This window comes from Neophocaena asiaeorientalis, unplaced genomic scaffold, assembly GCF_003031525.2.
Source record: "Neophocaena asiaeorientalis asiaeorientalis breed wild unplaced genomic scaffold, Neophocaena_asiaeorientalis_V1.1 scaffold209, whole genome shotgun sequence".
Lineage (NCBI taxonomy): Eukaryota > Metazoa > Chordata > Mammalia > Artiodactyla > Phocoenidae > Neophocaena > Neophocaena asiaeorientalis.
This window is the reverse complement of record NW_020172366.1, coordinates 2,450,153-2,472,000: the sequence shown is the minus strand read 5'-3', so window position 1 is coordinate 2,472,000 and position 21,848 is coordinate 2,450,153. Positions and strand designations below refer to the sequence as shown.

Here is a 21,848-nt window from a genome sequence, read left to right as displayed (position 1 = left end):
ACATATATTCACTGAGGTCATCCTATGTGTAAAGCAGATGTTTTTCATTCTATATTTATTTTTAACCAACAATTAAACATTAAATAACCACTGATTATAAAAATAGCATAGACATATCCACATAGATTATCAATAATCACGTCTTATTTTTCTAATCTGTCTCCTTTTAGTTATATTACAAATAGATAAAAAAATAAACCATAAAGCTATTAAACCATCAGTCAATACCAGGCCTTTCTTACTGAAGAGTTCATGATGTTTTAAAGTGATTGAAAATCACATTTTTTCATTAAACTTGCCAATCAATGAATGATCTCTAAATTGATTTCTTTGGGCCCCAGTTTTTTCATTTATTTGAAATTTAATATTCCCAACTGACTTTAATCTCACTCCACTGCTTCAGTCCTACTCCTTCTTAGACTTTCCCTGAGTTTGTCATATGGCTTTCTTGTGCCTTTCTATTTTTCTATGTTTGCCTGGCTGAAGCAGCTCATAAATTCCACCAACAACCTAATCTCTTAACCCAGTTTCCTACATATTTACATGACATTCTCTGCTTATCTCTATCACTGTATCTAGTGAATGTACTAGGACAGAGATACTTGTCTGCTTACTTGTCTGGATCCCCTTTTGGGTTTTGAGACCTTGAGGGCAAGAACTCTTTTTCACCCAGGAATATCCACCACTTAGCAATACCTGGTACATAGTAGATACATATAAATGTCTGAAGCATGAAGGAATGTTATAAATTGTGTTAAAACACATTCTAGAATGTGTTATAAATATATTGTGTATAGTTTAAATTGATATATATGTCAAATTCACTAACTTTTTAAAATGAAGTTGCTTTATATCAATCTACATCTCTCTCTCGCTCCCTCCCTTCCTCCCTCTTTCTGTGTAAAATAAATCTCGGCACAGGTATTCCAGAAAAATATATTAAGTTTTTTTTTTTTTTTTTTTTTTTTTGATTATAAAAATAGCATAGACATATCCACATAGATTATCAATAATCACGTCTTATTTTTCTAATCTGTCTCCTTTTAGTTATATTACAAATAGATAAAAAAATAAACCATAAAGCTATTAAACCATCAATCAATACCAGGCCTTTCTTACTGAAGAGTTCAGCAGACATCACTATGAATTAAAAAAAAAAAGTAATCTTAACTCTTAGTGAGATTTACTATGTGGGATCTTCCCGGACCGGGGCACCAACCCGTGTCCCCTGCATCGGCAGGCGGACTCAACCACTGTGCCACCAGGGAAGCCCTATATTAAGTTTTATACAATGCTCACACACACTCATACACAGATACCATATAATATATAATAAATGTTAACTGATTAATATCATATTGGCTTATCCTAGAAATGAGAATCAAGGCAAACATCACACCTCTTCATACATGAAAGTTAAGATGTTTTAGCAGCAGCACTCAGCAGACATCACTATGAATTAAAAAAAAAAAGTAATCTTAACTCTTAGTGAGATTTACTATAGAAATGGCTTAACTTCTGTATAATTAACCACATAATACCACCTAGGAAAATGTCATTTGATTTTTAACAAAGAATTACTGCCTTTACTGATGTTTTCAAGAGGAAATGAGTTAAATATTTTAAGAAACTTTTACATTAAACAATATACCATCAGATAAGATTCTAAAGAAACACTCGGATGGAATTGAAACATCAGCGTTCAGGACCCATATATTCAATGGAATAGCTAGTAATATTAAAAATAGTAATAGTAAATTTAACTTCAAGTGAAATTAAATTTAAAGAAACATTAAATATGAGTTATGTGCCTGGCAATATTCTAAGTCTTGTGTACGTATTAAATCATTTCACCCTGAAAACAATCCTCTGAGGCAGGCACTACTCCATTCTACCACTGAGCAAACAAAGGTACAGAGTAATGATGCCCCTTACCCAGCTCACACAGCTAAGCTTGTATTCCCATCGAGATCGCTTTCTTAACCACTATGCTCTACCTTTTCTCTAAAAGATATTTATTAACCATATTTTGGTAGCTAATCTATACACTGATCTAATAATAATTTTCATTTCTAATTTTTTCACATTGTAAATAGAATAAAAAGACAATCAGCTGCTGTCATTTTCTAGTTGTACAATTTTGGGTGTGTCCCTTTTCCTCTCTGAGTTGTAGCTTTAGTAAAATGGGACTTGGAACATCTACCTAGATACCTGAATATTCTTCTTTCACCCCATGTTTCTTTGCAAGCCAGACAGTATTAAAAAAAAAAAAACTTTTATGAAGATTGAGTTAGATGAGGCATATGAAAATGTTTTAGAAAATATAGTATGCTATGTCAAATATAAATTTACTTTTGTTAATATTTATTATAACTCTTATGATCAATGATATAAAAATATAAAAGTAATTTAACTATCCCTGCTCCCCTCTTCTATATTTGATTCTTTCATATGATGATATGGTAGAAGAATAGGAAATATAAACCTATTTATTCATAATCAATTAAAATAACCTAGCAAATTAAAAATTAAAAAAACCTTGCAAATATTCCCCTGGCTTTAAGCAGAGTGAAAGAACTTTTTTAAACTCAAAATTATGAGTATATAAGACAAAAACAAATAAAATAAAACAAATAAGCCAAACTGGCATCATTGTGAGAGAATTCATATTGATCTTAATTATTTTTGATAAACAGAACACATATCTAAATGCCTGATGAATTTAGGTAAATAGATTTAAATGAAAAACTACAAAAGTATGTTGTTTTCTTACTTCTTTTAAATCATTCTTTCTCTACTAGAGGGAAATAAAAATAAAATTCCAAAAGCTAGTAAGTTTTAAAATGCCTAAAACATGAGTAAATGACCAGATTGCTCCTTAGTCTTGAATTTCTTAAATTGATCTTTTTAAAAATTAATTTCTTACATGCCACTTGAAAAAAGAATAACTTTCCTTAAAACTACAACTGGGGCTTCCCTGGTGGCGCAGTGGGTGAGAGTCCGCCTGCCGATGCAGGGGACGCGGGTTCGTGCCCCGGTCCGGGAGGATCCCACATGCCGCGGAGCGGCTGGGCCCGTGAGCCATGGCCGCTGAGCCTGCGCGTCCGGAGCCTGTGCTCCGCAACGGGAGAGGCCACACCAGTGAGAGGCCCTCGTACCGCACACAAAACAAAACAAAACAAAAGAAAACTACAACTGGTGATTGCAGCTAATGAACTACTGCTAAAAATAATTACAAAGTAATTATATATATGCATATATGTATATATATAAATACATAAAATATCCTTTTTTGTAAAAATGTGCAAGTCTTGTGATGTGCTAGATACTGTGCTAATTGCTACTTGTTCATGAAGATATAATAGTGAATAAGATACAGATGACCCCTATTTTCATTCAGTTTTAAATATATCAAGGCAGCTATATATTTAATAGTTTTTGAAAATGTAATTTTGTTATGTGCCACAAAAGGTAGGTATAGGGTAATATAAAAATGTATAATAGGTAAAACTAGTGAAGTTTGAGGCTTTAGAAAAGACTGCCCTAAGGAAAAAAGATTTGCAAATGAAGGATTTTGTCGGGTATGGCAGGGGGTATCTGAGTAGAGTGATTTCAGAGGGGAGAACAGAAAAATATACAGAATTCATAGTGGAAGGAAGTTGGTACATTCATTGAACTGAAAGAAGGCTTGCTTGACTGGAGCAGAGCCATCAACGGGAAGACCCATGGGAGACCATTCATGCAAGGCCTAGAGGTCAGCTGGAGGACACTGCAGCCATTGAAGCCATTCAGCAGGAGAGTGCCATGATCAGAAAGTGGAAAAAAATATTTAAAGTCATGATAGCTTACAGGGAAATATTAAATTTCATAAAACAACATCAATAATCAGAAATTATAGAGACTTTGGAGATTACTGGTTTCAAAGTTAGTAGAGAAATGCTAGCTTTAGATAAGACATTGAGACAGAAGGATTTTTAAAAAGTGCTATATTGGAGTTAAACATTGTAAGCCTTTTGAAGGACAAATGTAAGAAGAAAACTTCAAAAGATCTTTGAGTCCTGTATCAAAGAATAATTTCAAAATTATATTTGATACCACAAATATGGTCAATTTACAGACCTTATAGAGAGATGCTAGAAATAATTGTGTTTATTTAGCTGTGTTACTATTGAAAGTTCCATGGGAAGAGTTTCCAAAACAGAATAGCATCTTAGCCATCCTCAGGTTGAATATATACAGTTAAGATTATATTAATATAAACATTTCACAAAATTTATGAAGTTACTGGAGATTTGTTAAGATCTTAGCTGTCCATGATCCATTTTTACCCTCAGGGAAAATATTGACCAAGACTCAATTCTCATTATGAACTTTCATCAGACCTTTTTTTTTTTTTGCGGTACGCGGGCCTCTCACTGTTGTGGTCTCTCCCACAGGCTCCAGAGCACAGGCTCCGGAGCACAGGCTCCGGACGCGCAGGCTCAGCGGCCATGGCTCATGGGCCCAGCCGCTCCGCGGCATGTGGGATCTTCCTGGACTGGGGCACAAACCCGTGTCCCCTGCATCGGCAGGCGGACTATCAATCACTGTTCCACCAGGGAAGCCCCATCAGACCTTTTTAAATCTGAAAGTTATCAATATTAAATTAACTAGGGCCATTAATTCTCTGTCATCTGCAGATAGTTTTATTTTACTCTGATGCTCTGTTGCATGCTACGGGCTAGAATTGTCTTCACCAAAGGACAGTCTCAGGAAAAGGACTCTATCAAGTACTTCAAACTACTGACACTCTCAACTCTTCGCTATAGGCTTCTGAGCTGATATTGTTTACACAACTTCCAGACTAAAGCAGTAAGCTAAGTCAGGATTACTAGAATTCTCGGATGCAGTGGGCTTCAAGAATTAATGACAGGACTAACAGCATTGAAATCAGAGGTCTTCTTTGATTTTATTTCTCTAACAGGAAAGTTGTTTCAGTTTCCACATATATAAGGAAACTCTTTCATTTTCTTTTTAATCTATCTATATACACTGCAACAATTTAATAAACCCTGCTTTTGTAAATGAAATAAAACATTAAAAAATCTCTCACTTTACATGGTGACATAGTTGTTTACCTAAGTTCATTGACTCCACCTTTTCATCAAGATATAATTGAATAAACTGTGCGACTAAGGCCTTACTGGAAAAGCCATACTCATGAATGATGTTCATTGTGTGAAAGAGGACTAGTTGCCTTTTAGGAACTGAGGCCGGTTTTACTTATGAATACAATGCCTGCAAAGTCCACCCAGGAAGCCCAGCCTGGTGCCTGAAAGACAAAGTGCCGTCTCACAGGTCATAAGGGCCACTTCCTGACAGGTTGGGAATATTAACAAATTTTGGTGATCCTGAGAGGAGAGGGATGCACTGAAAGGTACAGGTTGTATGGGTGAAATATGGTGTATGGTTTATTGGGTCTGGCTTCCTAATCTCAAGTTAGCAAACAATAGAGGCTTTTAAAAGTCCTGTTGAGGCCTCTTCCGTTGCGGAGCACAGGCTCCGGACGCGCAGGCTCAGCGGCCATGGCTCACGGGCCCAGCCGCTCCGCGGCATGTGGGATCTTCCCAGACTGGGGCACGAACCCGTGTCCCCTGCATCGGCAGGCGGACTCTCAACCACTGCGCCATCAGGGAAGCCCCAATCTGAGATTTTTTAATAAAAATTTCCAGATAGAAATGAATTAATCTGAAGCTCTACAGCTTTTATTGTAGAAAAATGTCAGTCTCCCATATGCATTTTCCAATCTTTCTAGCTCTCTCTAACCTAAAAACTGGTGAAATTTCCTAAAACTCAAATGGTCATGGTTGACCAAATAGAACTGAAAATGGTATTAGTTGATTTTTATGTTTTATCATTCAAGATCCTTTAGACAACAATGACCTTTGAATATTCATATTTTCCTATTTTTTAAAATAAATACATTTTTTTGTCCATCACAGCATCTTGGGCGTTGGCTTCCACATTTATAATACAAGTATACTGGTATACAATTACCTCAAAGAAGACCAATAATATTAGCTCAATATGCTATGACATGACAATTATATCCTTCTTATGTTCAATGTATTACAAACACTATAATAATAAACTCAATGATTAAATTCAGAATAATAATTCTGTTTAAAAAAAGTTCACCCCACTTATTGACAACAATATTAAATAAAATACCAGCCATTAGATTACTTTTGCATCATGTATTAGTATAACAATAATCTTAAAGCAATTTAATTACAGTTTACACTGTAAAAATGACAGTGCTTTAAAGAAATAAAGTTATAATTTTCTATTTTAAACCTGAACAACCAAACCAAAATATTCTGCATAACTTATGTCATATATAATATTAGTTAACATTTTAAACACAGATTAGATATATGTTCAGCTCATACTTACCCATGAAATTGAGATAGCCTTCTCCGCCAAGTGCATGAGTAATGAGTCGAATCATTTTATGAAGCTGTATTCCACGATCAATAACTGGAGTAAACGGGGTTAGAACACTCATGTTGGTATACATTTCAGCATCCATCAACCAAAATGCCAGCGTCTTATCCCCAACGAGTGCCTATAAAAATAAAAGTCACTGAGATAAATGCAAATAATAGGTACTAAGCAGCTGTGATTTATACTAGAATAACATGCAATTATACAGAATGGAAACAATGCAGAAGAGGTGTGTGAATTAATATTAATTTCATGTATTTTCCTAGAGTCACTATGCTGAAGGTGAGCTGATGAAATACATGAGAGATCTCATGTACCTATGTTTCTTTCATTTTTAAAATAGCTTGGTGAAAAACTCATGATAAGCTACCTGAATATTTGTTATAATAAGCTGATGCTTCACATTTTTTGAAGTTAGAATAAACATGTATTTTAATGTTGAGAATACTAACAGATATTTTTTCTTTTTTTTAGGATTTGAACAATGAAGTTTTTAATTGAATGAATTCTTTAAATTCTATAGTGCTTTACAATTTTCAAAAGTTTCACATACATGATTTCATATAATCCCATAATCTTACATTAAACTATTACAATACTAATAGATTTTTAAAAATATCTTGTATATCATGATTTTATTGTTTTGAAAGAATGGAAGAGTTTCCTAAAAGTAATTTATATGTATATGCATTTATATTTATATAGATGTATTTATATATATATAATATGTATATAAATATATTACAATGGACCCTCTCCCCTTCAGCAGCAAATTGACAACTTTTTCTTAAAATGTAAAATTTGCTTTCTCATTATATTTGCCATCTAATCTAAAATTAGTTTGTTTTATATGAGAATATAATAGTTGACAAATGGGGCAGGTTAACTCAGAAACACCCTGAGCAGCAGAAGAGGCCTCTTAACGATCTGAATTATTTATGGTTAAAAACAGCTAACTAATACCAAGTGTTATTTATTGACAAAAAATTATATATAGTGAAACATAGAGACTAAACCATAATCTCTTCACCCTATTACTATATGATTATTTTCATTTTTAGAAAAATATTTTTACTTATAAACCTATTTTAATCTCTAAGCTATTTTCACATATATATTCATATTTATAATTTTTTATCAGGTTTAAAATTCAGTATACATTTGCTTTTATAGAAAGAACTAGGCAATTTGCATCTTTTTGTACATTCCCAACAATTTGTAATATAAGGCAGAATTATGTGGATCTTTAAAGTATGAAATAATTCTTGGTAAATCCATACTGTTTCTGTACATTTGCAGAGAAAAATTATGAAATTAACCTACCAGCTTCATCTTCAATTTGTTTATTCCACTCATTTATTTATTCTTTTATTCATTCATATAAAATACACATATATTGGAAGCTCAAAACATGCTATAACTGCTAGGAGTTTGTAATAGAAAGATATCATTTATGCATGCATTTTAATTTTCATATTGTTATGTATTTGGCAAGGGATTCCCCCAATCTTAAATTAATACTACTCATTTCTTATTTTGTTATGTATTGGTTCTGGTTTCTTCATAGGTATTTGTTTGATCTTGCTCCACAGCCAATTTAAGTTGAAAAGAAAGTACTGCTCCAACTAGGAAGATGCAAAACTTAATATATGTCTACTTTATGAGTGAGCAAACATTCTGTACAGGCCAAACAGTACATAGTGTAGGCATTGTGGTCTCCTTCCTCAGTCTCAACTACTTAAATATACCATTATGGCTCAAAAGCAGCCATAGACAATAGGTGAGTGAATGAACATGGCTGTGTTCCAATTACCTTTACAAAAACAAGCAGCAGACAGAATCTGGCCCATGGGCCTTGGTAGCTGACCTCTGGTCTACTTATACTTTCTTAACAGTTCAAAGGAGACACCTGAAAAACTACTGTCTACCTTAAATTGTCAATTTCTGCTGAAATACTGAGGAGCTTATTGGTTTAACTTTAATTTTCTGAATACATATACTGCAAATAATTTCAGACAGTTTTACTGTCTTTTTAATGTATAAGGAGTTCATTTTATGTTGTTTATGCTGGTTCATAGGCTTTATATAACTGAATGGCCATTTCCTGCATTTATTTATGTTTATTGAGTGACTACGAGGAATAGCACAGTGCTAAAGCTGGAAATACAAAGGTATCAGAAGCAAATTTTCTGCTTAAAATGTGATGAGAAAGTGAAGAATGGGGAAACTATTTTTTCCCTATACACCTGGATGAAGGCTTCAAGGAGAGTATGTCTGAGCCAGGGCATTAGGTCTTCACACGAGCTTCCCAGGTGACGTAGGCATTTGCAGGTGTGTGGGGAAAAGTACAAGATTGGAGCAAGGTTGACCTACTCAGGAATGGGTGGAAATTTAACAGTATTGAAGAATAGAACTCTTGGAGGGTTGAGCAGAGAATAAACTTTGGCATGAGCCAGGATATGACAGGCTGTGAATGAGAAGATTTAACCAAAAGATCTGGGTTGACAAAATTAGCTTTGCCCTTTGGAAAATACCTCAGACTACATTACAGAGGATGGACTAAAATCAAGAGGGACAGAGGTCAGGGCGATCAATCAGCAAAAGATTTCAGTGACTGAGGGAAAAAATGATGAAAGCTTGTGAAAAGGCATAAAAGAAAACCTTTAGAAGGAAACCTAAAATGGAAATTAAAATTAACCTGGATTAGCACCAACATTCCTCTTGTGACAACAAAGGAAAACATGTAAGATAACACTTGAAACTGTCATTCACAATCATTTAATTACAGTTTGGCAGGGTAAAAGTGGTACTGCATTTTGAAGCTGGAATTTATGGATCTACAAAATAATTTTTAAATGTTTTTCAAGTATGAATAGTTGTCACATAAAATAGACAGATAACACATTACATTAACTGTATTAAACTATAGAAATTTGTACTGTGATATGTTTATAATTAGGTATGTTAATAAATACAGACAGAGACAGAATGGTTTATACACATATTAATTTACCTGATCATGGCTCTCTGCATAAGCAATGCACTTTTCAAGGTAGCGTCTGTTTGTGAGTGTATACACTATATTGCCCATATTCCAATCTTCATCTTTATATTCTTTAAGTAACTAAATAAAAGACAAAAAATAATTCCAATACACCATTATCATCCTTACTTTAAATCCCAGTCTGAGGGTACACATCATATCAATCCAAATTATTTAAGATGCAGATATAAGCACACCCACAGAGCAAAAATATCTTTGTCAAAACTTTTACTGAAATCACAGCTTTTATACAGACTATCCAAATGACAGTGGTGTTGCATGTGTGTGTGCATGTGTTTGTTTTTCTGCAGATGATTTGATCACTGCATTTTAGGATTTTTGTAACCTTTTTCCTCTGTAATAGCTGCTACCTCTTGATTAATGACCACAGTGAAGTGTTGTGCAGTATGTCTTTCCGGAACTTCCACAAGGTAGAGATATACTTGCTACATTTTTAGGTTTGAATGAAAAAAAAAAATTAGCATGAATAATGTCTTGTTCCATTCTTAAAAAAAAAATTAAAACAACTGTTATTTCAAAGTATAAAGCCTAATTATCATGAATAATTATCATCTTAACAGACCACACATTTTTGTTTCCACTTCAGCTGCTACTCAGTTTCCAGTGTGGCTTCTGTGCCACTAACACCTCTTCAGTGCAAATGACCTTGCCAAAATCTCAGACTATGATTGTCTCCTAGGTCAGTAATTGCTCTTTCTTAGGCAAATGCTTGCAGTACATGATGATAATGCTGACCCTACCCCTTCCATAAAATGCTTTCCTTCTTAGTCTACCAATTGTGAAACTCTTGACTGTTTTGTTTTGTTTTGCAACCACTCTAGACATCCTGTAAAATCCATTCCTCTGCCTATCCTATAAAAACTGGTGCTGCTCAGAGTTAATAGCGTAAAAATAGCCTGTCCTTTTACTCAACGCATTCTTTCTAAGTGGGTTCATTTCTCTTGTCCAAAAGTGTCAATGGCATGCTGATAGAAGCAGAATTCTAAAATGGCCCCTATGATTCCGGCTCCCTCAGATTCACATCTTTGTATAATCCTTAACCTGGAGTGTGGGAGGGTCCTTTGAATACAATGGGTGTCCTTAGAAGAAACTGTGAGATAATAACAGTAATGTTTTAAGTTGCTAAATTTGTGGTAGTTTGTTATACAACAATAGAAAATTAATGAAGATTTTGGTACAAGAAATGGGGTTCCAGCCTGCCTGTATCTTCCTTTGCATGTTTTTTTTTTTTTTTTGGCTCAGTGGAATTCAGAGGTGCTTAGCCATCCTGCATAATTGCATTGTGAATCACTGAGAACCAGAGGACAGGCTATATTAGGCAGACTAATGGTCACCCACAGGTGTTTACATCCTAATACCCAGAGTCTGTGAATATGTCACCTTACATGGCAAAAAGGACTTTAGAGATATGTTGAAGTTAAGGACATTGAAATGGGTAGATTATCCTGGATTATCTGGATGGGTCGAATGTAGTTGCAGGCATCTTTCTTAAAAGATGCCTGAATTGTCAGAGTAAGAGAGAGATTTGAAGATGCTACCCTGCTGGCTTTGAGGATGGGGGAAGGGACAATGGACTAAGGAATACAGGAATACAGGTCCATGCTTTTACAGGCTTTTAGAAGCTAGAAAAGTCAAGGAAACAGAGCCTCCAGAAGGAATGCATCCTTACTAATGCCTTGATTTTAGCTTAGTAAGACCCATTTCAGATTTGTGACTATATGACAGTAAATTTGTGTTATTTTAAGACACTAAGTTTGTGGTACTTAGATACAGCAACAATTTGAAACTAATGTATAGACCTATACAAATATGCTCAATTAAGTTCAACTACTGTGTAAAAACAATTCAGTGGAAGTAGGTTCAATGGACTTTTCAACAAATCATGCTGAATGAGTTAGACATCTATAGGCAAAAGAAAACAGAAAAAAACCCTTACACGTTGACTGAACAAAAACTAACTCAAATGGACTATGGGTTTAAATATAAAAGTAAAACTATAAAATGTTTAATAGAAAACAGGCGAGTCAAAGAATTCTTAGGCTTGTCACCAAAAGAGATCTCTAAAAGGAAAAAAAATAAATAAATTGGCCTTCATCAAATTTAAAGGAAACAAAGAACTTCTTGTTCTGTGCAAGTCCACATGAAGAGGATGAAAAGACAAGCAAAGACTGGGATAAAATATTTGTCAACCACATAGCCCCCCACAAAAGAGTTGAATCTAGACTATATAAAGAACTCTCAAAACTCCACAGTAAATAAATGATCCGATTAGAAAATGGTCAGAAGACATGAACAGACATTTCACCAAAGAGGATATACAGAAGGCAAATTAGCACAGGAAAAGATGTTCATCATCATCAGTCATTAAGGAAAGACAAAGTAAACCCATAGTGAGGTACTTCTGCACACCTGTTAGAATGATTAAAATAAAAAATAGTACAATAGCAAATGCTATTGTTCAATGATGTACAGAAATTGGATCTCACCAAAGTGGCTGGTGGAAATGTAAAATAGTACAGCTACTCAGAAAAATACTTTGGCAGTTTTTTAACAAATTAACATCCAACCACTATAAGACCCAGTAATTGTACTTTGGGGCATTTATCCTAGAATAATGAAAATTTATGGTTATACAAAAATATGTACACAAATATTTATAGCAGCTTTCTTTACAAGAGCCAAAACCTAGAAACAATCTAGATGTCTTTTAATGGACAAATAATTAAACTATGATACATCCATGCCATGGAATACCATTTAACAATGAAAAGGAATACACTGAAGTAGAGTCACAGATATAGAAAACAAACTTCAAGTTACCAGGTGATAAGCAAGGGAGGGAGGGATAAATTGGGAAATTGGGATTGACATATACACACTACTATATATAAAATAGATAACTAATGAGAACCTACTGTATAGCAAATGGTACTCTACTCAGTACTCTGTAATGGCCTATATGGGAAATGAATCTAAGAAAAGAGTGGATATATGTATAACTGATTCACTTTGCTGTATACCTGAAACTAACACAACATTGTAAATCAACTATACTCCAATAAAAATTCTTTTTTAAAAGTTGAAAAGGAATAGACTACTGATACATGCAAGAACCTGGATGAAATCCCCAGAGAATTCGATTGAGTGAAAAATGGCAATTCCAAAAGGTTACATACTGTATAATTCCATTTATATAACATTCTTGAAATGAAAAAATTATAGAAATGGAGATCAGGTTAGTGGTGGTCAAAAGTTAAGGAGTAACTGTGGGAAGAGGGAAGTGCGTGTGGTTATAAAGGCAACATTTGGGAAACTTGTGGTAGTGGAAGTGTTCTACATCTTGACTATGTCCATATCACTATCCTGGTTGTGATATTGTACTATAGCTTTGCAAGACGTTACCATTGGGGAATACTGTTTAAGAATTCACCAGATCATACTGTATTATTTCTTACAACTGCATGGAAATCTACAATTATCTTAATATAAAAAGTGTAATTTAAAAAACTATATATAATGAAAAATACCAGATGCTCAATAACTATTTGGTGGAATTAATAAATGAATGAATTCAATTAAATACCTATATTACCTTTACATGAACACGTCAGTTATTAGATAATAAAAATGATCAAATAAAATGAAAGAAGAAACAGCAAATTTGGCATATTTTAGATAGGCAAATATTTGTTCAGTAAATGACTAAACTAATATGATATCCCAAACTACTGATTTTGAACTCTACAAGTAGAAAATGGTAAATAATTTGTTTCTGAACAACAAAAACATGAATGAAATCTAGCATTCTAATCTAATGCATACTCTATGTGTAGATAAAATGCGTGACACATACATTCTGAGTAGTTGTCATTTCTATCAATACTCATGTGTTTTATTGACATTTGAAGGGATGATAATCATTTATGGGATTTTTTTAAATGCACAAATTATAAAAGGACTGGAAAATCACTGAGTTTTTAAAAAAAATATTATTTTAACTATCTCATCTTATTAACAAAGGCTCTCACTTTGGTGATGAAAAAAGATGTTAAGTAATTACATAAAACAGAAGATGATATCTGTCTTCAGAGGCTTTACAAACTACAAAGACAAGATGGCCATATCCTAAACAGAGGACAATACATTTTTTTCTATTTATATGACGTACTGCATAGTATAGTATCTTGAGCATACAAGGTACTGAAATGTTTAGCAAGTTAAATTTTTTTTAAAACCTGACATGATTGCTCAGAGAAGGAAATATCCTACTGTGAGCCATGACTGACTGGAAAATAATTCTAGGTTGATGTACACCTTAAAATATCCTGAAATTTGCCCAAAGACTGATGAAGGCTTTTCAGTAAAAAAAAGTAAGATTTGGCACTTGTGAGGGGAAAAAAGTCTGTGTGGAAGATTAGAAATAATAAAAGATGGTGGGTGGATAAAGAACCTTCAACTAAGGTAAGAAACTTGAAGACCACAGCATTTTTTTAAGGTAACAAATACAAAGCAACTTTCCCAGGTATTAAAGTTGGAACACACATTTGTTTGTTCCTTTGATTTCTAAGTCTAATCGCCTCTGTAAAACCCTTGCTTTTCGACCTGACAATGTTTATGAAATCATTATAGATGGAGAAGCGGAAGTTGTGCTGGTAGAGTTTTAATGTCACAGCTGTGCACTACCCAAATTGCCTAGGGATACAGAAAAGGCAATTAAGAGATGATTACAATAACTATTTCCTTCAGAGTAGGCTTTATGTTTTTTCTGTACAAAGTTAAGCTCTTCTACCGTTGTGATCTCATGGCACCTGTTCATGTCTGTACTAAAGGGCTTAACAGAAAGCAATGATTATTTGATACGTATCTGACTCCTTATACATATTCAGCGTATAATTAAAGACTTAGCCACTCAGAAATGTTCTACATCAAATCTATGTAACAACTTTAGTCTTTTAGACAAACATAAAATGAAACAAAATATAATCCAAACTACTTGAACGGTCATTAAATTTAATAAAATTGTATTAGAAATCATATGCAAGGTGTCATGTATTCATTCCTAGTGCCTAACACATGGTAAGGACTTTTAAATGCTAAATAAAGGAATGGATAAATCCAAATCTGTTGAGAAAAAAACCATACTATGAAGCAAGTACTGGGAATTAAGGAGTGACTTCTATATTAATTGATGATTTGCAGGCAGAAATGGATGCATTGATGAAGTTTAATGTGTTTTAAATATAGAACACCAAACTTTCATATAATTGCATTGATAAGGCAAAATTCCATTTACACAGCTAACATTATATCAATCATATTTTCTCTGTGCCTGTATAATGCAAGTGTGAATACTTTAAATTAGAACTTTTAGAATTTTGAGAGGCACCTTATAAAAAGCACAAGAAGCAACACACTAATGAGAGAATACTTCAATTATATCTGTAACTACTGATCACAACCAAGAAATAAATCAAAGAAATAATAAATAAACCAACATAATACATAGTATCCACAGGAAAAATTTTTTTTACATGAAACCTTACCTGGATCCATTTATCTGGAACTGCCATGGCTAATCGATAGTCAAAGCCACCCCCTCCCAGGGAAATTGGAAAACACAGAGCTGGCATTCCTGATACATCCTAAAATAAAGAGCATCAGAATTATCAGTTCATATTGCTTAAACTTTTACTATATATTCTTCTGACAGTAAAATCCAGGCCAATAAATACAAACAATAAATAGGGGTGAATACTCTTGGAGTACTTTGGTAGCATAACTGTAAAAGTAGATAAAATTGTGATAATGTATCTCATTTCCCAATAAGATTTTGTGTAATGCTTTTCATTTCAGGACAAATTTGATCTCTTTTCCTTAGTAGCACATAGAGAACACAAAATAGTAAAAGTGTTATTGTTGAAACATAGCTTCTTATACTAATTTTTGAGTACTATATTTATTAACTACTGCTTTCATCAAACATAAAAATACATGTGCCATATATCTGTTATTCTTGTTCTCTTTGTATACAGCATGGACATATAGTGTATTTTGTGAGAACTTAGCTTCTGATGAAATGGAAAGTAGAGTTAGCACACTAAGAGCGAAGCAGCAAGATGGCTTTCACTATAGTCAGTTACACTTGGAAATGGTCTTTGAGGTTATCTAGTGGATTCTCTTCATTTAGAAGATACAGAAATTGAGGCTTATTGAGGTGAAGGGATCGCTAAAGACATGTTTCTCCATGGTAGAGCCAGGACTCAGACATCTGGCCTTTTGACAGGATCTTCCTACTGTCATGACACCACTAGATTGTCAGTAATCAAATAAATATACAATCAAACAGATAAGTAAAAAAATAATGGTACAAGGACCCAGATGCAACAAAATACATTACTATAACAACTGTGGTAAAATATGGGACAAGTACTAGTAATTCTAACTCCACAATATCTTTCCAATAAATGCTTTTCCTTTGCTCCATTTCTACAGACACTATCTTATTTAACCTACATTACTGTTTGCTTCAACCACTATATTTCCAAACAAAGTTCCCCATCTCCAGTTTCTCTTTACCCTAATTGCTGCTGAAGAGTCTGCTCCTATCACTGCTTGCCAATAGCTTTCAATAGCCAACAATAAAAAACTCAAATTCTTCAATTTAAGATATAATTCAACAATTATACTTTAAGTGTTGACAATATAGTTCACTATTTGATTATCGGCTTCCTCATTCACTGTTAAAATTTAAGATCCATGGAGCAGGACTTTTGTTGCTGTTGCTGTTGCCATTGTCCACTGACATATGCCAGGAATCTAGAATAGTAGAAGAGTCGCTGGCATAAGGCAGGAACTCAGTAACTCCCTGCTGAGTGAATGCATGAAGGTGCTGCCAAGGATTTCAAGATACATAAGACATAATACATGATAATTTAATAATTTCAAGATACATAAGACTTGACTTGCTGGATCCATGAACTAGGACCTAAATGAACATGCACACACATACACTTATCACGAAATGACAACGTGCGTGGCTGTCATAATTGTTAGCTGAAGTACACAGAAAGTGCAAGGAAGAGACCTCTATCTTTCCATCGTTATTTTTACTATTTCATTTCAAATATTCAATACCTCATCCACTTTGAAACATTTACTCTTCCCTGTACTTGTCACAAGCTTTTCTGTGTGTGTCATTGCCCAAATTCTTCTTTGGATCATTTTCCTTACTTCCTATGAAAGACTATCACATACTCTGAGCTCTCTGAGACTTAACTGCTTCTTCTTCCACAACACCTCATCCTCAAACTTGTCCCACAGAAAAGCTGGAAAAAAAGAAACATATGACCTCTCTGGACTTCCAAAATATGTATTAATTGTTTTCTAATGGAAGAGAGCTACAGTTAAATATAGTACATGGTGGGATACATCCATAAGAAAGTATTCATCAATAATATCTTATTTCTACATACTTCCTTATAGTTTATAAAAGTGAAAAAAAGATGAATTAAAAAAAGTGAAAAAGGATGAATGTTTAACAGAAAAGAAACCATTTTAAAATAATTATATTTATCAAAATATATCACATTTTCACAGATATGATAGGTATTCAGTTCAATTCCTTATAAACACTGGCTGAATATGTATTAATCTCAGGCACCTGTGTTAGGCACTGGAATTACGGACACAATGCCTTCCCAAAAGAATTTTTGTAAGACCCAGAGTTTTCCTAAGACTGGTGATAAGATGACATTAAAGAGCAAGATAATTTTTCTCAAGAAAACATTAAGGTACAGTCTATATTCGGTCTACAGGTAGTTTTAGCAAATAGTTTGAAAGGAAATAGAATCTGCTAAGAAAAATATTTGGATACCAATTGGTCTTAACTCCTAAATCTGACTACTAGAAGGCTGCCCCATTAATGCATATGAGATATTTCTAGTTCTCTTCTGGAAGTACAGAGCTAATGACTATTCTTTTAAAATCTTAAAAGAAAAAAAAAAAGTAAACATAATGGTCACTAAAATAAATATGCTTTAAATATAAAGGAGTTGATGCTTACTGACATAGGATATTAAAATGATCATGTATGTTTCAAATGAAGTTAAAATAGTTTTAATTCTTTAATATCTAAAGATGACTCATGACTATTCCAGAGGGGTAAAAAGCCTCAGTTATCAAAAAAATATTTTTAATTAATACAGCAAATATAACCATGTATAATAGTAGATATACAGAAAAAAGGCTTCAATTTTAATAACTATTATTATAAATAAATTCAAATTTCTACTACAGGACTTTATTATAACATTGCATTACTTATTCATTACACCACATTCCTTTCTTAAAAAAAAAAGTTCATGAGGATCAATTCCACATTCTGAATACTCTCACTAGACAGAAAAGTGATGTATTGAAATTGAAGTAGTTTTCAATTTAAGTAGAATAAATTGAAGATACTTCTTGTTTTAAAAATATCTAAAACCAAGTAATATAAAGTAGGCTAAAGTCTCCAAGTTTCCTTGGTAGAAACACTGATAATCATACAAGAGCTCCCTAGATGATGAAACTATTTTACTTGTAATGAATGGAAAGATCAATGTAACAATTTTAAGTTTCATGTATTAAATAATTACTTCTTTTTCTTCAGTACCCACTTCTGATTTGTGATGTCATTAATTGTTTGTAGTAATTTGTTATATATAATGTCTCGGCTTCAAATTGCCATAAATATAATTGACAAAACTAATTAATTTTTTTGATGTTTAACAGATAATATTAAAATATATAAAGACAAAATAAAAGTTTAAAAGTACTAATTTACATTAAAAAATATTCAGCACAGAAAGTGTTATACTGAAAAGACTTATAAGTTATGACCAAATATAGGTAGGTAGAGATTGTGAAACAATACAGAGTATCAAAATGGCATTGTAATTGTGGGGTTTTTAAATTTTATATGAAAATTTACTCCAGGAATTTAGGATCTATTGCTCTATTCCTAGAAGATATTTAGGAGGCAAAAGGTCTCTGTTCTCGATCCAGAGATAAACTAGGAAATCATATCACCTAGTTTGAGATTTGGAGTTTTGAGAAATGATGTATAGAAAAAAGGCTATACAAATAATAAACACTACAGGAAGGAGACTGTCACTACTGCATATCATTCCAATGAACAAAATGCCAAAAATGTGAAAATACACCTTAACTCTGACTCTTTCAATAGCCTTACTACTTTTATATGCCAACCACTACACTTTGTATAGAACAGTTTTAACACACTAAGTTCAATTTTAATAATAATTCCTAGTTAGAGGACTCACAAAACCAGAGGGACTTTACTACTAAATATAAATTAGCATAAGCATTTAACAAACTTCTTAATTTATCAAATTTATCACCAAGAGGGGAATTGTCAATTATGCATATACCGAATTATATCATTACTGTGCAGCTTTGGGACAGTTAATCATGAACCTTCAGTAATCATGAATAACTAGTGAACATTTGGCAATTTCAGAGCAATAACGTAAACAAGAAAGGTAATCGCATCAGAACAAGAGAGGTTTCAGAGAAGCTCGCAGGCAGTGATCCATGCCATCTCTAATGATTAAACCAGAAAGGAAAAAAAAACTTAAAATAGCCAGACGCATATTAATATTCAATTCTTTTCTGTGCTGAAGGTCACATGGCAAAAGGACCTGTCCACTGATTAGGGTATTTTACTTTCTAACCACTGGCAGTTTCTTTTTTAACAATGGAATAATGACAAGTAATTAGGGTACATTATCTGATAATAGGAAAACAGTGAATTCTGAATAATGTGCCACCCACACAAGGTAGCTGCACTATAGTCAGGGTATAATTGCACTTATGCAATTACTGACAACATAGAGATCATTCAAATATTGTATACTGATAAAATGTTCTATTTTAAAGGGGGTCAGAGGGTAGAGATCATTATACCTTTACCTCAGCTATTGTTATAGAATCTGGATACAGCGTGTGAACCAAATGATTTGCCAACATGATATAGGTCAAAGCGTCTTCATCTACTTGTAGTCCAAAATACTCATGGTAGTCACCGGAAAAATTCTGACCTAGAGAACAGAAAACCAATATGGATGCATCATGTTAGCATGTAAGTCTTAACTCTGCACAAATGCCTCCACCAATTAGATGGTTGATATCAGTTTTGTTATCATAGCAAAATGTCATGAGCCAGCAATTATATGATTTAACTTACAAAAGTACTCCATATCTACATTCAAAGTTCAGACAATCCTGCAATTCAATTTTTGTTTTACAAACACAAACAAAAACCCTGTGATTTAAAATTTTAATTTAATTTGAAGTAAATTTTACAGGAGAAATATGAAGCAAAATGATACCAAAGAGAAGCCGCTTCCCTGGTGGCGCAGTGGTTGGGAATATGCCTGCCAATGCACGGGACACGGGTTCAATCTCTGGTCCGGGAAGATCCCACATGCTGTGGAGCAACTAAGCCCGTGTGCCACAACTACTGAGCCTGCGCTCTGGAGCCCGCAAGCCGCAACTACTGAGCCTGAGTGCCACAACTACTAAAGCCTGCGTGCCTAGAACTCGTGCTCTGCAATGGGAGAGGCCACGCAATGAGAAGCCCGTGCACCACAACTAAGAGCAGTCCCCGCTCGTCACAGCTAGAGAGGGCCCGCACGCAGCAACCAAGACCCAACGCAGCCAAAAAATAAATAAATTAAAAAATAAAAAATGAGACCAAAGAGATTCATAAATTTTGTTTTAGATACATTTTTTGTCACACTAAAAGATCTTAACGTTAGCTAGCTCTTATTCAATCCCTCTGAAGAAAAGGGAGGATTTTGTCTGTTGGTGGGCATTTAGGTTGCTTCCACGACCTGGCTATTGTAAACGGTGTTGCAATGAACATTGGGGTGCATGTATCATTTTGAATTATGGTTTTCTCTGGGTATATGCCCAGTAGTGGGATTGCTGGGTCATATGGTAATTCTATTTTTAGTTTTTTAAGGAACCTCCATACTGTTCTCCATAGTGGCTGTATCAATTTACATTTCCAGCAACAGTGAAAGAGGGTTCCCTTTTCTCCACACCCTCTCCAGCATTTGTTGTTTGTAGATTTTCTGATAATGCCCATTCTAACTGGTGTGACGTGATACCTCATTGTAGTTTTGATTTGCATTTCTCTAATAATTAGTGATGATGAACAGCTTTTCATGTGCATCTTGGCCATTTGTATACTTTCTTTGGAGAAATGTCTATTTAGGTCTTCTGCCCATTTTTGGATTGGGTTGTTTGTTTTTTTAATGTTGAGCTGCATGAGCTGTTTATATATTTTGGAGATTACTCCTTTGTCCATTGATTCGTTTGCAAATATTTTTTCCCATTCTGAGGGTTGTCTTTTTGTCTTGTTTATAGTTTCCTTTCTTGTGCAAAAGCTTTGAAGTTTCATTAGGTCCCACTTGTTTATTTTTGTTTTTATTTTCATTACTCTAGGAGGCGGATCAAAGAAGATCTTGCTGTGATTTACGTCAAAGAGTGTTCTTCCTACGTTTTCCTCTAAGAGTTACATAGTGCCCAGTCTTATGTTTAGGTCTCTAATCCATTTTGAGTTTATTGTTGTGTATGGTGTTAGGGAGTGCTCTAATTTCATTCTTTTACATGTAGCTGTCCAATTTCCCCAGCACCACTTATTGAAGAGACTGCCTTTTCTCCACTGTATATCCTTGCCTCCTTTGTCATAGATTAGTTGACCATAGGTGCGTGGGTTTATGTCTGTGCTTTCCATCCCATTCCACTGATCTATATTTCTGGTTTTGTGCCAGTATCATATTGTCTTGATTACTGTAGCTTTGTAGTATAGTCTGAAGTCAGGGAGCCTGATTGCTCCAGCTCCATTTTTTTCCCTAAAGGCTGCTTTGGCTATCTGGGGTCTTTTGTGTCTCTAAACAAATTTTAAGATTTTTTTGTTCTAGTTCTATAAAAAACGCCATTGTTAATTTGAAAGGGATTGCATTGAATCTGTAGATTACTTTGGTAGTATAGTCATTTTCACAATATTGATTCTTCCTAACCAAGAACATGGTACATCTCTCTATCTGTTTGTATCATCTTTAATTTCTTTCATCAGTGTCTTATAATTTTCTGCATACAGGTCTTTTGTCTCCTTAGGTAGGTTTATTCCTAGGTATTTTATTCTTTTTGTTGCAACGGCAAATGGCAGTGTTTCCTTAATTTCTCTTTCACATTTTTCATCATTTGTGTAGAGGAATTCAACGGATTT

General features: G+C 33.9%; 1 protein-coding gene across 1 annotated transcript in view; it reads right to left on the bottom strand.

Moving 5' to 3' along the window:
* Window positions 1–21,848, bottom strand: part of GBE1 (1,4-alpha-glucan branching enzyme 1) — a 288,463-nt gene that overhangs the window by 68,733 nt on the left and 197,882 nt on the right. Inside the window, exons 9-12 of the mRNA XM_024769059.1 lie at window positions 19,523–19,650; window positions 15,094–15,192; window positions 9,500–9,610; window positions 6,436–6,607 (exon numbers count right to left, since the gene is read on the bottom strand). Coding sequence (XP_024624827.1) covers window positions 6,436–6,607; window positions 9,500–9,610; window positions 15,094–15,192; window positions 19,523–19,650 — 510 coding nt within the window. The remainder of the gene's footprint in view (window positions 1–6,435; window positions 6,608–9,499; window positions 9,611–15,093; window positions 15,193–19,522; window positions 19,651–21,848) is intronic.